General features: G+C 38.8%; 1 protein-coding gene and 2 pseudogenes across 1 annotated transcript; 2 read left to right on the top strand and 1 right to left on the bottom strand.

Moving 5' to 3' along the window:
- Positions 1–3,121: 3,121 nt before the first annotated feature.
- LOC111793861 (uncharacterized) lies at positions 3,122–4,493 on the bottom strand. Its single transcript, XM_087129191.1, has 3 exons — positions 4,380–4,493; positions 3,601–3,648; positions 3,122–3,496 (listed from the first exon to the last, which is right to left on the bottom strand). Exons 1-3 carry the CDS (start codon positions 4,467–4,469, stop codon positions 3,122–3,124), a joined length of 513 nt encoding a protein of 170 aa, XP_086985317.1. The 5' UTR covers positions 4,470–4,493.
- Positions 4,494–5,187: 694 nt separating this feature from the next.
- On the top strand, positions 5,188–7,904 carry LOC147794672 (uncharacterized; annotated as a pseudogene).
- Positions 7,905–9,843: 1,939 nt separating this feature from the next.
- On the top strand, positions 9,844–13,623 carry LOC147794671 (uncharacterized; annotated as a pseudogene).
- The last annotated feature ends 1,217 nt before the right edge of the window (positions 13,624–14,840 follow it).

Here is a 14,840-nt window from a genome sequence, read left to right as displayed (position 1 = left end):
GGATTTTGAAGGGATTGCAGCTTGCATTTGAACCATCTATTTCTCATGTTCAATCTGCATTTCTGTCATCTTTTCTTCTTCCATTCTCTCTTCCATTCTCATCCTCTTTCTTCTTTCTTCCACGAATTGCTTTTCCAGCCAGTGGAGCTCTCTATCTTCGAGCTCGGGCTCTCTATTATTTGGTTGTTCATCTTTATTCGATTTTCTCGTCTTCGGTATCAGCTGTGCATCACCTCATTTCTATTAGTTTCCATCGCCTCACGACTATCGCCGTTGTCTTTTGCACCGCCGTGTTCTTTCGTTTTCAGCTCTTCATTTTGGGCCATCAAGAGAATGCCTCCGTTTGTTGCGTCATCCAAGGCTAGGTTGATTGTTTCTTCCACCTTTTCATCGGCTCGACAATCTCTTGCATAATGACCCATTCTGCCACAATTGTAACATCTGTCGAAGTTACAGTTATTTGCATAGTGGCCATATTTCTGACATTTGGTAACACTGGATGTGGGAATTGTATCCTTGACCGCGTCCTTGATTGTGTCCTCTTCCACGCCTATTTGCTTGGCTCGATAGTATTTTCTCTTTATAGTTTTCTTCGTAACTGTTGCCTTGACTACCTCGACCATTCTCGCGACTTCCACGACCTCTACCTTGAGTATTTTGAGAGAAGAGTACCTTTTCATCCTTTATTGATGCCTTAGTCTGAAGCGCTTGATCGAGGGTCTCCTTCTTCTTTTTCTTACGTTGCTCGTGTGCCTCGAGAGAACCGGCGAGCTCATCGACCGTGAACGTCGCTAGGTCCTTCGACTCTTCTATGTCTCATACAACATTCTCGAAGTTATCTGTTAACGACTTCAACATCTTCTCCACAACCCGCGTCTCAGGTAACATTTCTCCGTTTCGATTTAGTTGATTTGTCACGGTCTGTACGCGCGTGATGTAGTCAAATACATTTTCTGACTCCTTCATCTTCATTCTCTCCAACTCGCCACGCAGAGTGTCTGGAGACGCACCTGCTTGAATCGGTCGGTTCCTTTGAACACCTTTTCTAAAGTGTCCCATGCTTCTTTTGTCCCATCTTATTCATCGGCACTGATACAAATTTGTTGAAATAAAATTCGCTCTTATACCAATTTGTTGAAATAACAATCCGCTCTGATACCAACTTGTAAAAAATAAACACTAACTTTGAAACCAACTTGTTTAAATAACTCTCACGAAGCTGTGAAGGAGGTATCGAGAGGGGGAGAGACAAAGGGACAAAAGAAATTCCGAAAAAACTATTTTCTATTACACTATACGCTTTGCTTTTTGTCTCCTGCTCTTGCTTGCTTTTTGTCTCCTGCTCTTGCTCTTTGCATCTTGTTTTTACAATGAAAACGAACGAATTTAGAGGATTTCTAAGATCTAAAATTAGATATCCCATAACCCGTTCTCTCCTACTAGACTGATTCTTGTCCCTTCATATCTTGTTTGGCCTTTTCCTTTTCCTTCTTACAGCTCAAATTTCAAAAGCCTTACTAAATTTACCAAAACAAAAAACTACCCTTATTTTCTTTTTTCCATTTAAGTTTATTCCCAACAAAAGAGAAACGTGGACATTTTGGTGCTTTTCTCATATTCTTGGACGTTGTATGAAAAGAAAAAGGGGCCGAAGGATGGGGTTTAGAACTTTATGACACCCTCACAAAGTGGTTTCAACCGTGCTCCACTCAAGAGCAGATGCTTAAGTCTTTTTATTGATTTCTTAGCCTGTTCTCATTCAACCCTACTTCTCATTATCATTACAAGTGGCTTACACAATAGCCATCCTACAAGGATCCATAAACCATTATGTCAAAGAATATGGTTGGTCCCCCAAATAGTCCATTCTTCTTCACTTCAAATCATCAAGACGCCTCTCTCTACCAACAAAAATAACTTTTTGAAAAAATGGTAGTTTGCTAAGTTCCGTCAAGTCAACAAGAATAAGAATCCGGGGGTTTTCAAATTTTCATCGATGTGCCAACATTTTCATGTGTTTATAAGTTCAATATGGTGATAAATGAAAAATTAGTATTTCTGTTATGTCTTAGAAAAAATGGTTAAAAGTATCAACAAAATAGATCTAATATTAATAATTATTGCAGTTCGTAAGTTTTTGAATTCTTACGCTTGTGTCTAATACATCCACAACTTCAAAAACTATCAAATAAATTAGCGTATTACCTCGCTCAAATTTTCTAAAGTATTTCTCTCAAACATAACCTGAGGTTCGAGCATACGTCGATATCGTCCACGAAATCTGAAATTCACATCACTGATTTGTTCACTGGGTTAGAACAAGTGTCCCACAGTCGCTATCCCGCTACTGCAAAAGTGCGATGGTGACAATGGACAAGTCCATTACCAGCTTCTACATGGTCAAGGTCTGGCTCCAATTCCGCTTCTACAAGGTCGGAATCCGAGGCCAGCTCCATGACAGGTTTCAAGGGTCAAGAATACGATTAGGTTATGGACTTGCAGTCGTCTTCAACCTCGACTTCCCCACAAGATTGTCTTTAGGGAAGCGTCGTATTCGTATGGCCTGAAATTTTCCCTGCTTCCCAGTCTGTCCTGCACTCGACCATATGCTCATTTCGTTGATTGAGTCGGGTATCCTCCATCCCCTTTTGGGCCGCCCGATTATTTTATATCTGAAAAGTTTTAATATATAAAAAAAGTTCATTTTTAAATAGAAAACCCGGTAGTGGCCAACATTACAATAAACAAAATGGCAAGAATCTAGCACCAAAAATATATTTTATATCTGTTCAAGGTTTCAGGAAGAAATTATGATCCAGAAAGTTGTGCTACAAGAGACCTAGAAATATTGTTAGTTTGTAAAGATATGCAAATCATACTCGAACGCGCACTCTGTCAAAACAATCCACCGTTCGAAGTTGCTCGAGATGGGCCTACGAATGCTGGTCGACTCTCACCAAAGCAAAAGATGATGATTGCTTCGGATAGCATGTAGGACAACACTGAATCCATGTGGTTCATGAATATGTTTCCAACTTCGATGGAAACCCGAGCTATAGACCACGATTATACTGCACGAAACATAGCCTGAAATCGCGTACGTTGCCATTTCTGGTCATGTCTATTTCGAAGTTCCATCAATAGTTATGTTTCCCATTACAATCTCCATAGCTTCTCTCTCATCCTTCTCGCTTCTTTTAGTTGAAGCGTCCTGATCTTTGGGCTGATTTTGATGGGTTGATACAGAAGATTCAAGAATTCTTGAGACATAACTCAACCACGGATGGCTGAGACATTGTGCTGCTCTTGGTGTCTTTTCAGGTGCAAAATCCAATAAAGGAACAAGAAAGTCAGCCAAGTCATTAGCATCTTGCTTGCTGAAATCATACTTCTCGGTTAACACCTTATTAAGAGGCCAAAAGCACAATTGAGGAATATGCCTCAACTCGCCATATTTGTTGAAGTAGTCCCTTGAATAGCAGCCACCTAATGCAATCTGTGCCCGGATATTTTAAGAAAGAGCAAAATATAAATAAGTGAAAAAAATTTCATATATATAAAATAAAGACGACATGGTATCTGTAAGTATGTAAACATTACCTTGCGAGGCATCACTCCAAGAAGCTCCATCATCAATGCGAAATGATCCTGAAAATAAAATAAAGAGTAGAAATTACAACTTCCAGAAGAGAAGGTCCATGTAATAAGCTGATACTCATAGCAAAGTCTTGTTTTGATGTTCCTCGAACACGTATACCAGTGATGTCGACATGATATACATATAGTTGATTTTTAAAAAAAAGAAACAAGTACCATATGTATACTACCGCTATCCTACAAGCTAAGGGGAATGCGATTAGCTGAGATAATAGCCACATTGTATTAAAAAAATGGAAAGAAAGGCATCAAGTTAAAAGTAAAATTCTTTATGTTTTCCAAACGACAGTCTTTTCAAATTATTCACCTATTCACCTGGCATATTTAGTGTATTGACATTGTTGAAATTAAATTGAGCCTCCTCCACCAGTTAACCAAAATAAAACAACCGACCAAATATTTCAGTATCAGGTAAACTTCTACATTATGCCGCTGTTACAGCTACAACGGAAGAAACATGTCAATGAATAAAATTATAACTCATTGATAACGAAAAAAAACAACAATAACAAACAACACAAAAAAAGAAAAAAACTTTTAAGCATGGTTTTCAAACGATTGAAAATGTGGGACTTTACTATAAGTAGAAGCAATGCTTCCCAAGGGGAGGTGAGACTCGATTAACAAATGTTACACGTTAAGAATAAATGAGTATAAGAAAGAAAAAAATAATCATACTGATAAAAGAACAAAAAAAAAAAAAAAAAAGTCTCTGAACATACCTCATCCCTTTCATAGTTGTCACCACTGTGTGGATCAAAGAGAACATCGCCAGTGGCCAACTCAAAACAAATGCAAGCAAATGACCACATATCTGCTGGATTCGAATATTTAGATCCAAGAATAACCTCAAGACTCCTATACTGCCGTGTCTGAATATCATTAGTAAATTGCTTGTAGATAAGAGAAACTTCAAGAATGGGCAACTAGTGTCAAATTACTGCCATGTAAATTGCTAGGAGTGTCTCATCAATGCCACTCCAATCATCATTGGCATGTAAGATTAAATGTCTAATGTCTAGCGACATCCTTAATGCTAATTACATTATTAGGAAACTAAATTTTTTTGAATTACCAAGGTATGAGAAATAGTGATCAATTTCATATGCGATTGTATATCCTCAATCCAAAAGTTATCTGGTCACTAATTAGTGTGTCTTAATTTGGGTTAAACTAAACCTAAAGCTTAACAAACCTTCGTACTAACGTCTTTTTCTACATTAATGTTAACACCGATGGACATTGTTCGTTTTCCTTGTTGAACTTGAATTCATTACTAGTTATAGTCAAGAAAACACAAATTTGATCACTGGGCATTGTGGTTAAGGGTCGTTAACTTTAACTAAGAAGTCTTAGGTCCAAAACTTGCGACCTGCTTGGAAGACTAACCTTCTTTGATTGGGAGCTTTCAAATGTTGTGAAGTTGAACAATAGTAAGCTACTTTGAAGTTTGTGAAAGTGTAAAAGGTCAGGACTTGGGTACTACAAAAATTTTGAGGAAGAAAAACTCCTTAATTCACTTGATTCAGAATGAGAGTCGTGTATTGTTTCCTTCAGTGTCAACCTTGAACTTTTGCCAGTTGTTTTTCACTCAAGCTCATTGGCAACTTGACCTGCTTGTCCACTCTGTAATGCTGGCCTATCCCTTTCGATAATACTAATGATATTTTGACTTTCTTTGAATTAGGGAAGGATTCTTCTCCCGATTGGATAATTCTGTTCAAGATCAAGCAAGTAGCCGGCATTCTGACACCACATATAACAGTGATGATGGTGATTCTCTAATTGACCTGAATCGTACAAGGAGTTTTGAGGTCCTAGATGATCTTCCTAGACGTTCTGGGCCAATTAACGTGGAAAGTCATAACGCAAGCTCTTATAGCATTGGTCTAACTCAAGTCATATCTGATTTAGAAAGAATTAATGCTCAAGGTAGGGAAGCATCTATTGATGCGCTAGAAAGTACACAAGAACAGGTTGAAGAGAATGGTGTAGCCAGCCAAATAGCTGATATCAACTCGATGGAGATGAGAGAAGATTCAGGACAACGTATGAGAAGAATTTTACAAGAAATTGCTGCAAAAAATTTATACCTTGAAGTTCCTCAAATTGATGACGAGGATCATACTAGCATACCAGATGTCGAATCTTCCATTCAACAAATTGATACCCGCGAGGAATATGATGATATTGGAGTATTATCAGATCATTCTAGAAGTTTTCAAGACAATGATCTTGAAAATGTAGATCCGCTGGAATCTACTTCTCACGAGCAACTGAATGAAGATCTAGGTATGGGAGTTGAGCCAAATGATTGGCAAGCATATGGTTTTCAACGGGATGAATGGAAAACAGCATTGAAGAAGATATAAATGAAACTCAGTTGGAAAGCATCACACTACTCATTGGTCTGGAGAATTCTCGAGTATGACACATAGAGGAGATATTCATCTGTAAAATGCCCTTGGAGCTTCACATGAAAATGCTATCATTGTGGAGGATGTGCCTAATTGGTTAGAGGGCTCTCCTAGTCGGGAGGCTACATCTAGCCGAAGGTTGGAGACCTTTATTTTCGTGAAGAGAATAATGTGCATAATGTGGAAATGAGAGAACTTTTAAATAGGTATCAAAAAATTTATATAACAACATGCCTGGTTGAATTCAGACTAAATGGTGAATTTACATGTGGACTATTTTTCTTTATTATGCAGGAGAAGTGTCTCTACTCTTCTTAGTAGTGGTTTCCGAGAAAGTCTTGACCAGTTAATTCGATCTTACATAGACAGGCGAGGTCACAGTACCAGTAATGGGGATCTAGACGAGACGATGTCCCCTTACACGTCTGCAGAACAAGAGCAAGAGCACGACAGGCAGACTGCAGGTCAAGCGGGTTCTGCTGCGAGCCATCCACTTGCTTTGCCTCTGCCACCTGCAATGCCCCCTCGGCAACTTTGGGAACATGAATTGAGTCATGATAGTTGGTCAAGACGTGATTTCCATCAGCAGTTTGGAGTTGTATGTCTCATCATTGTTCCCTTGTTTGTTGTCTTTTTGGGTGAAATCAGTTGGATTAAAGTAAATAAAAGAGATAGGAAAACGTGCAAATATCAATGGTAAACGATTGATGAATTGTGATTCTATAATTCTATTTAGAATTATTGCAATTGTCTATTAGGTGAAGTCAGTGTTGGTTGTTGGATAATCTGGTCATCTTTTTTTCGTTCTTTATTTTATTGTTATTACTATTCTTTTAAATTTGATGTTGTTGCTGAACGTTACAGGACTGGGAGATCATTAATGATTTGAGGATCGACATGCCTAGGCTGCAGCAGAGGATGAGCAACCTACAGAGAATGTTGGAGACATGCATGGACATGCAACTTGAGCTGCAACGCTCAATTAAGCAAGAAGTTTCTTCTGCACTTAACCGAACAGCTGGTTCAGAAGGTATGCCTTCATTCTCAATGTAGCTGAATTCTTTAGTTTATTACATCATTTAGATTTGATCAATTAACAAGCTTCCTGTGAACCCACCCCACCCCCTAAAAAAAAATAGAACATGGTACTTGATTTGCAGAGGTGCATGCCTTAATCTAAGTGATTTCATAAGTAATTTAAGTAGTTTCTGTGCTTCTTGGTTGTAGATATTATATTTTTCCAAAATTCGACATGGCCTTCTTTGTTTTTTTTGATGTTGTTCCTGCCCTGAACCACCGAAATATATCATACTTTACTCAAATGGTTATTCAGCATGGGTGGAGGGAGGATGGGATATTCTTTAGTGTTCTGGTCACTAATATGATATCACTTTCACATGTCATTCGACTGGCTTGACTACATATAATGTTCACGAACAGAGATATTTGAAGACAGTTTGCCAGACGAAGAACCCAAATGGGACCGAGTAAGGAAAGGAATTTGTTGTATATGTTGTGATAACCATATTGATGCTTTGTTGTATAGGTCATTCTAGCAAAATCTCAGACCATTTTTGTGTGTTTTTCTCTAGTTCCAAGTTTCATTTAACTTATATTTTCTCCGTTACAATCTATAGATGCCGGCACATGTGCACATGTTCAAAATGTGCTAACGAGTTGGTCGAAGCAAGAGAAAAGTGTCCGACATGTCATGCGCCTATTCTAGAAGTGATTCGTGCTTACTCTTTATGACGAATTAGATGACAATAAAGACAAAAAATGAGACTAATAGTGAGATTCGTTGATCTTCATCCTCTTGTTCCTTCCATCCATCCATCCATCCATCCATCCATCCATCCAGGTGTCTTACTGATTCTTCTCGTCCAAATTTCTATGCATATAAAGTTTATTATACAATGATGGACGATTGAAATAATATATGTAATCTCTATTATTGATTAATCTAGCGAGAATAAATACGATGAGTGGATTTAGAAACCTTATTCAAGGAATTTGAGAATGATAAAGCTTACTTTTCTAATTCCACTCTCAAAAACTCTAGAGCAACGTCTAGTTGGCTTATAGTTTTATTTTTATTTTCCAAGTTTTCAATCCTGTGCTCTTATTAGCAATTTAATTTATGGATGAACTATATACTTTTCTTAATCTTAAGACTACATGAACACAAATAGATTAAGACTACATGAACACAAATTTATGAAGCCCAAAATAAATGGTTTCTATTAATGTTTTTGTGAAATGCACACAATTTTTTTTAATTCCAAAATTCATGCTCTTGAAATAAAATTAAAGTACAATTTATTCAACTCTTTTATAATATTATTAACCGAAAAAATTGACTCTTTTATATAATAATTCGTGCTAAACTAAAAAATAAACATAAATAAAGTTGGGTTATAATTATAAATTCCAATTTGAATATGCTAGCCCTTCCAGCACTACCACCGTCGATGCCACAAACAACCTTGTTAACCGACAATAAGACACGTGCAATACAGCTTGGTTCCAACTTAGGTGCACCTAAATTCTGAAGTTTTCATACTCGAAATATTAATTCTTATTTTACTTTAAAAAAATAAAATATTTTTAATAAAAAAATTCCCATCACAAAATACTTTTTTTTGTTTTTTTTGTTATCAAGGAAAAAAAATATATAATTTCTCGAATCTTTAAATATAAAATATCTACTTTCAAATCCACTTTCCATACGTGTACTAAAAACTTGATAAAAAACAATTTTTGCACTTTTTTTTTTTTTTTTAAGCCGGTTGCAAAATGATTTTAAATATAACAAAAATAAATTTAACTATTTTAAAATTATCTTAAAAGAAAACTTGATAATTAGAAAGATCGGATGAACTATTTTATTTTAAAACCATATTTGTATCAACATGTTAGTATCAAGTCATTTCAAGATATGAACTTAATGTTTTTCCAAAAGACTTTTTCAATGGCACAAACTTGGACCAATGGTCGGTTTACTGCTGAACTTTCCATCCACTTTCTAAGCTTTAGCTTCTGATCTTCAAAACCGACAAAAGTTGATAATTAGAAAAATATGATCAATCCAACCTAATTTATGCCGTCTTACATAAATAAAAATTTTATAGATTGAATTGGTTTATTGGTTCTCCTGAAACTCGATTGGGTTGAACTAAACCAACTCGAATTTATTATAAATTTTATAATATCATTTTTATATACGATCGAGTTATATATACGTATATTTAGTTGCCCAAACAATCGAAATCAATTCAACTCAAAAATTTTATTGTATTAATTAATAAGTGTTGTTAGGGTTGAAAATTTTTCAACCCGAACAATTGGATTAGATCTAAAAAGTATCTCAGCCAACCGGACCCAACTCAACCAACGAACATCCCTAACCGACACATCAAGATATTAAGATTAGAAGTTTTCTTCACGAAGACACTATTCTAAAACTAGGAATTTTGAACTGATTTTAGCATTAGAAAAGCAAATTTTTGATAAGGACAACAGCTTCATTGCATATTTGGGAATGAAGCTGTTGAAGAGTGTCTTTATTTGGCAGAAACCTCTATAACTTACTCGCCTTCCCGACCACAATCAACTCAACTCAACTCAACCATTCAACTGCCTTTCATTAGGCGCCTTGGCCTAGCTTACTAACCACTGGTTCGAGACTCGAACCGGTTAACCGGGCAACTTTTTGTTATATAAAGGAGCTGTTTGTTTGTGAAGATCAAGCCAAACCAAGCACTCCGCCATGATGCTTCTTCCTTGCTTACTTCTCATCCTTTCAGCCTGTGTTTCTGCAACACAGTACAGAATCCCAAGGCTTAGTCCAACCGACAGAGATTCAGAAGCTCTGTCCTCGCCTCTTTCGGATGATTTCAAGACATTTTATTACAACCAAACGTTAGATCACTTCAATTATAGGCCTGAAAGCTACACGACGTTCGCTCATAGATATATAATCAACTTTAAGTATTGGGGCGGCGCAAATTCGAGCGCTCCCATTCTTGCCTACTAGGGAGCTGAAGGTCCACTGGATAATGATTTGAACATTGTAGGATTCTCGACTGATAATGCTGCTCAGTTTGGGGCTCTTCTTGTTTATATTGAGGTAAGAGCTTTCATGTTCTTGTGTGGTTCATATTTAATGCTTTGGAGGGTTTATATGATTTTGTTTTGTTTTGTTGTTAGCATCGTTATTATGGGAAATCGATACCCTTTGGATCAAGGGAGGTAGCATTGAAGAATGCAAGCACTTTAGGCTATTTCAACTCTGCTCAAGCAATAGCAGATTATGCTGATGTTCTTATACATGTTAAAAAGGAGTTGCATGCTAAAGATTCTCCTGTGATTGTTCTTGGTGGATCATATGGTGGAAGTAAGTGGGTTCTCGTTTAAAATTGTGAGATTTCACGTCGGTTGGAAAGGGGAATGAAGCATTTCTTATAAGGGTGTGGAAACGAATCGCTAGTAGATGTGTTTTAAAACTGTAAGGCTGATGACGATGCGTAACGGGCCAAAACGGACAATATCTACTAGCGATGGCCTTGGGTTGTTACAAATGGTATCAGAGCTAGACACTGAGTAGCGTGCTAGCGAGGACACTGGGCCTCCAAGAGGGGTGGATTGTGAGATCCCACATCGGGTGGAGAGGGGAACAAAACTTTTCTTATAAGGGTGTGGAAGCCTCTCCCTAGCAGACGCGTTTTAAAACCGTGAGGCTAACGACGATATGTAACGGGCCAAAGCGGACAATATCTGCTAGCGGTGGCCTCGAGCTGTTGTAAATGGTATCAGAGCTAGACACCGGGTAGTGTGCCAGCGAGGACACTGGGCCTCCAAGAGGGGTGGATTGTGAGATCCCACATCGGTTGGAAAGGGGAACGAAACATTTCTTGTAAGGGTGTGGAAGCCTCTTCCTAGCAGACGCGTCTTAAAACCGTGAGGCTAACGGCGATACGTAACGGGCCAAAACGGACAATATCTGCTAGTGGTGGCCTTGAGCTGTTGCAAACGGTATCAGAGCCATACACTAGCGAGGACGCTGAGCCACCAAGAGCGGTGGATTGTGAGATCCCACATCAGTTGGAGAGGGGAACGAAACACTTCTTGTAAGGGTGTAGAAGCCTCTCTCTAGCAAACGCGTTTTAATACCGTGAGGCTAACGACGATACGTAACGTGCGAAGCGAACAATATCTGCTAGCGGTTACAAAAATGTTCAAACGCTATATAACAGAACATGTTTTTTTTTTGTTCTGTTTTGTTTTGTGGGAAACAGTGTTGGCTGCATGGTTTCGTCTGAAATATCCTCATGTCGCCCTTGGAGCTCTTGCTTCTTCAGCTCCAATCCTTTACTTCGACAATATCACGCCACAAGATGCATACTATTCCATTGCCACTAAGGATTTCAGAGTAAGATCCTTCAACAACAACAACAATGCATCCTTTTGAACCTTTTGAACTTTTTAAACACACAAAAATGTGAATGAATTTGCAGGACGTTAGTGAAAGTTGCTATGAAACCATTCGGGATTCCTGGTCCAAGATTGAAACAATTGCTTCCAAGCCGGATGGCCTTTCCATTCTTAGCAAAGAGTTCAAAAGTTGCAGGTATTAGAATTCATGGCTTCTCATATCCAAATTTAATGAAGTTTGTGCTTCAAATCAGTTGTTCTTGTTTTAGTCCTCTGAAGAACTTCGCTCAGCTGGAAGACTTCTTGTGGTCTATGTATACCGTCGCAGCCCAATACGACCACCCACCAAGGTATCCAGTCACTATAATCTGTGATGCCATTGATGGAGCTTCACCAGGAAGTGGAATTGTTGACAGAATTGCTGCAGGGGTGTTTGCTTATAAAGGAAATCTTTCCTGCTACATGAATCAGGCCAGAGATGAAACTGAAACCGATGTGGGATGGAGGTGGCAGGTAATCTTTTTATTACACAAATACCGATGTGGAATGCATCGAACTTCGAAAAGCTTCATTTTTTTTTTTGACGTTTTAAGAAGCTTTTGTGTTGTGTGTGTAACTCAGAGATGCAGTGAAATGGTGATGCCATTAAGCACAGGCAATGATACTATGTTTCCAGCATACAGTTTTGAGCTTGGAAGCTTCATAGATTACTGCAATGAGTTATACGGTGTGTCTCCAAGGCCTCACTGGGTCACCACCTATTATGGAGGCCATGTATGCACTTCAGCCACCTCTCTCTTTTTCTTTATTTTCTTTATTGAAATTAATGTAACCGCCCAAATCTATAGTAGATATTGTCTTTTTTTTACTTTCTTTTTCAGGCTTCCTCTCAAAGTTTTTAAAACTACACCCTTGTAAAGAATGTTTTGTTCTCCTCCCCAACCAATGTGGGATCTTACAATCCACCCCTTCCCTCGGGGCCAGCGTCCTCGTTGGCACTCGTTCCCTTCTCCAGTCGATGTGGGACTCCACAATCCACTCCACCCCTCGAGGCCCAGCATCCTCGCTGGCACCCGTTCCCTTCTCCAATCGATGTGAGATCCCACAATCTACCCCCTCGAGGCCCAGCGTCCTTGCTAGCACACAGCCTCGTATCCACCACCCTTCGGGGTGCATCCGACCATTCTGTTAGTGGATCTCACAATCCACCCCCTCGAGGCCCAGCATCCTTACTGGCACACCGCCTCGTATCCACCCCCTTCGGGGCCCACCACTAGATGATATCATCCTCTTTGGGTTTCCCCTCAAGGTTTTTATATTAGAGAGGTTTCCACGCCCTTATAAACAATGTTTTTTTTTTCTCCTCACCAACCGATATAGGATCTCACAATCCACCCCCTCGGGACCCAGCGTCCTTGTTGGCACACCGCCTCGTGTCAGCCCCCTTCAGGGATCAGCCTCCTCGCTGGCACATCACCCAGTGTCTGGCTCTGATACCATTTGTAAACGTCCAACCCCACCGCTAACATATATTATCCTCTTTGAGCTTTCCCTTTCAAGCTTCCCTTTAAGGTTTCTAAAACGCGTCTACTAGGGAGAGGTTTCCACACGCTCATAAAGAATAGTTCGTTCTCCTCCCCAACCGACGTAGAATCTCACAATTTCTTTGTCTCCCTTCAAATTTCAGGACATAAAACTCATCCTTAAGAGATTTGGCAGCAACATCATTTTCTCCAATGGACTCAGGGACCCTTATAGCAGCGGCGGGTAAACGAAAACCAAAGCTCCAACATTTATTGCACATAAAGAACAATCAGCTTTACTTCAACTCTCTATCTCTTTTTGTGAATGCAGAGTGTTGCATAACTTATCTGACAGTCTCCTTGCACTCCATACGCCTAATGGTTTGATTCAGACTCATAAATTCTAACTTCAAAGCTTTGTTCTTTTGAGCTGACATGTTTTGAACTTTCCAGGATCTCATTGTTTGGACATTTTACGAGCAAATGAAACGGATCCCCAGTGGTTGGTGGAACAAAGAGAGACAGAGGTTAACATCATTAAAGGATGGATCATTAAGTACTATGCTGATCTTGGCAGTCCAAACAATATATAAATAACACATAACGATGATGAAACACTATAAACAGGATACGAAAATCATCCTGACATGTATGCCACTGAAGATGAATTTATGAACTTGTATTGATGTTAGTGTTGAAAACGTCCATTGAATAGCTAAAGCATACTGCTAATAGATATTGTCAGCTTTGACTCGTTACGTATCGTCGTTAGCCTCACGGTTTTAAAACACGTATGCTAGGAAGAAGTTTTCACACTCTAGATATGCTTTGTTTCCCTTTCCAATTAAGGTGGGATCTCACAATCCACCCCCTTGGGAGTTCAGCATTCTCGTTGGTACACCGCCCAATGTCTGGCTCTGATACCATTTGTAACAGCTCAAGCCCACTGCTAGAAGATATTATCTGCTTTGGCCCGTTACGTATCTCACCATCAGCCTCACTGTTTTAAAACGCGTCTACTAGGGAGAGGTTTCCACACCCTTATAAAGAATGCTTCATTTCCCTCTCCAACCGATATGAGATTTCACAGTCCATCACTTAACAGTTAAAACATATGAACTTGGACGTTCTCCTAGATACAAACTTGAAAGTTCACGAACAGTTGAATCGTTCAATAATGGCCCCTAAAGAGTGTTGAAATAAAATTCGCTCTCATACCAATTTGTTGTAATAACAATCCCCTCCGATACAAACTTGCAGAAAATAGACGCTCGCTCTGAAACCAACTTGTTTAAATAACTCTCACGAAGCTGTGAAGGAGGTGTCGAGAGGGGAGAGACAAGGGGACAAAGGAAATTATGAAAAAAACTCTTTTCTATTACACGGTACACTTTGCTTTCTGTCTCTTCCTCTTTGCCTCTTGCTTTTTACAATGAAAACGAATCAATTTATAGAGTTTCTGAGATTTAAAATGAGCGATCCCATAACCCATTCTCTCCTCAAGCGATTGTTGTCCCTTTTTTTTTTTTTTTTTTTTTTGGCATTTTCCTTCTTACGACTCACATTTCAAAAGCCTTACTAAGTTTAACAAAATAAAAAACTACCCTTCTTTTCTTTTTTCCATTTAAGTTTATTCCCAACAAAACTTCCTCATAAACTTAAATGCTCTATTCAACGATTCCACCTGCGTCGTTTTCGTTTTCTTGAGCTCAGTCGTGGTTTCTTCAATTTTCTCTCCTTGTCCTCGAGCAGCAGACTAAGCTTGTTCTTCTTTGATGAGAGTTCATTTGGATCTTCTCGAGAACAGCCT

The sequence above is a fragment of the Cucurbita pepo genome, chromosome 1, assembly GCF_057944985.1.
Source record: "Cucurbita pepo subsp. pepo isolate OVF chromosome 1, ASM5794498v1, whole genome shotgun sequence".
NCBI classification, from domain to species: Eukaryota; Viridiplantae; Streptophyta; class Magnoliopsida; order Cucurbitales; family Cucurbitaceae; genus Cucurbita; species Cucurbita pepo.
This window is presented reverse-complemented; position numbering and strand designations above follow the sequence as displayed.